The sequence below is a fragment of the Psammomys obesus genome, unplaced genomic scaffold (assembly GCF_907164565.1).
Source record: "Psammomys obesus unplaced genomic scaffold, mPsaObe1.curated_primary_1811, whole genome shotgun sequence".
NCBI classification, from domain to species: Eukaryota; Metazoa; Chordata; class Mammalia; order Rodentia; family Muridae; genus Psammomys; species Psammomys obesus.
In genome coordinates, this window is record NW_026596046.1 from 24,650,004 (window position 1) to 24,652,806 (window position 2,803).

At 37.8% G+C, this 2,803-nt stretch overlaps 1 protein-coding gene across 1 annotated transcript in view; it reads right to left on the reverse strand.

Annotated features, from left to right (window-relative positions):
- The window catches only part of Tmem135 (transmembrane protein 135), a 203,426-nt gene that overhangs the window by 4,941 nt on the left and 195,682 nt on the right, over positions 1 to 2,803 (reverse strand). Inside the window, exons 13-14 of the mRNA XM_055623232.1 lie at positions 1,280 to 1,378; positions 441 to 508 (exon numbers count right to left, since the gene is read on the reverse strand). Of these exons, the coding sequence (XP_055479207.1) occupies positions 441 to 508; positions 1,280 to 1,378 (167 nt within the window). The remainder of the gene's footprint in view (positions 1 to 440; positions 509 to 1,279; positions 1,379 to 2,803) is intronic.

A 2,803-nucleotide genomic window follows, 5' to 3' on the forward strand; every position in this document is an offset into this window, starting at 1 on the left:
TGTGTGTGTGTGTGTGTGTGTGTGTGTGTGTGTGTGTGTGTGTGTGTATGTGCTGGACAGGCTTTGAACATATTACACAACTCTACCACTGAGCTACATTCCCAGTTTGTACTTGTTTAATATTTTAAATAAAAAATATTTTAAAGATTCACAGATTGATAAGATTAAATGATGATCATCTAATTTGTGACTAACTAGTAGTTAGGAAGTGAGCATATTAATCTAGAATATTTAAAATATTCTAACAGTATGAGGAAAATCAGTCAAAGATTTAATTTTCACTCAGAAGACATCTATTTCTTATTAAGTTGGTCATATTTGATTTACATATAAATAACTAAACACTGAAAGAATATTTCCTCGGGAGACAAAGATATTTGTAATCTCTTTACTGAAGTTATTCATTTGTCATAAGCACTGAAAACATCTTCATCACTTACCTGCCCTTGGTGAGTCTTAAAAGGAACTTCCAGTAAGATGGTCGCAAGTTCTGAACTTCCATAACGGCCTAAGATTATTCAATTTGAGATTTATTTCAGTAAATTAGAACACTGAACTCGCAGGCAATAGGGCAGTTCTTATTTCTCTCTTTGTTGCTTATTGCATTTTAAAAGTTTCAGTGACAATGATAGCAAGATGCTTTTATGTTTAAGTCACTCTCAAAAATATCTGTTAATATGCTTTAAAGTAGACATGTTGCTTTTGAGATGTTAACAGGAAACAGCCATCTTTATCAGGAAGCACACATGCCCATTAGAGAGTGGATAGTTTGACTCTACTAAGCTTAAAGCTGGCAAGATCACTGTGGCAAGTAACCCCTCTCCCTGACCGCCCCCGACCCCCATCCCCACAAACTCTGCAATGGCCTTTAACACAGCAACAGCAATAATGATGACACAAAAGCAAACGACATCAATCTCAAACTTGCTGCTGCCCTCCTTCCTCAGGGATGTCAGGGGGTGGCTAGGGCAGCGCCTTTATGCTTAGGGTCGCCTTTTCTCCAGAAAGAATAATTGCATCAGGGTGTTCTACCTGTGACACAGGGCTATGAATTCACCTGTCCTTGTAGTCTACTGAAACATAAATATTGGTCTGTTCTTCAAACAGGGCCTGTGCCATTAACATGTGCAGTGCTGTGAGACACGCAAGCTCTCCTGCTGAGAAAACCAACCAACAAGAAGGAAGTATGACAAAAAAGGTGTTCCTAGAGATTTTCCTTCTGGCTTAATGCAAATCAGAAAGACCAACTTCTGTTGTCATTTCAAGAAGCAGTACTTACTGCATGGAAACAGATTGCTGTAGAGATGGAATAGATGATAGTATCTGCTTGAGGAAAATAGGGAACTTTTCCGGCTTCAATGCCTTTGAAATACATGGTCTGCAGATCAAGCACAGGCAACAAACAGTTTAGATCTTATTTAAAAATTAAGCAGCATTAAAAGAGAACTGAGAAGTGAGTTCTCAAGTACATTTTCCACCTTTCCAAATTCTTCTATTTCTTCTAGGAGCTTGATTATTCACATCTTCATGACAGTGTTATATGTTAGACTTTCCTGTCCTTCATTGCTTCACTCCTCCCTCCAGCTTTGAGCAGCAATGCTTTCGTGTGTGAAACTGAATAGTACTTTATTTCTGTTTCGTGAAAGCCACTTATTCTCGGATGTTCTTGTAAATACTTAAGTGCTCCTTTTATTAGATGCATTTATTCCTTCACCCACTAAGGATCTGGTGCTGTGAACTATGTGATGCGCACAACGCTAGGAGCAAGGAACGTATAAGTGAATAACATAAGCCTAGCAACACAACCCCCACACTCTGGACAAAACTGTGAGAGGCAGAACTACATATAATATACAAATATATGTAAATTATATATTATGAATTATTCAGCTTTCCCAGGGAACAAAAAAATATATATATATAACGAAGGAGAACTTTTAAAATTGCTAACAGAAGAATCCCTAATGGTTGAGAAGCAGTAAAGAGATGTTCAACGTCCTTAGTCATCAGGGAAATGCAAATCAAAATGACTATATGATTCCACACCTGACAGAACGGCCAAGATCAAAAACTCAAGCAACAGCACATACTGGAAAGAATATCAAGCAAGAAAAACACTTCTCCATTGCTGGTGGGAATGCAAACTTATACAACCACTTTAGAAATCAACTTGGTAGTTTCTTAGAAAAACTGGGAATAGTTCTACCTCAAGACCTAGCTGTAATACTCCTGGACATATTCCCAAAATATACTCCACCATAACACAAGGACACTTGCTCAACTATGTTCATAGCAGCTTCATTCATAATAGCCAGAAACTAGAAACAACCTGGATGTCCCTTAACCAAAGAATGGATGAAGAAAATATGATACATTTATACAATGGAATACTACTCAGATATTAAAAACAATGGCATCATGCAATCTGCAGGCAAATGGATGGAACTAGAAAATATTATCCTGAGTGAGGTAACCCAGACCCCGAAAGATAAACATGGTATCTACCCATGTAAGTGGGTAGTAGCTAGAAAGTACAGGATAACCACTCTAAAAACCACAGACCAAACTAAGTAACAAGGAGGGTTCAAGAAGTGGAGGTACTGCATGGTATTGGCATAGAAACAGAAAGGAGGATCAATGGAATCGCATAGAAGACCCAGAAATAAACCCACACACCTATGAATACTCAATATTTGACAAAGAAGCCAAATCCATTCAATGGAAAAAAGACAGCATCTTCAACAAATGGTGCTGGACCAACTGGATGTCTACATGCAGAAAAATGAAAATAGATCCATATTTA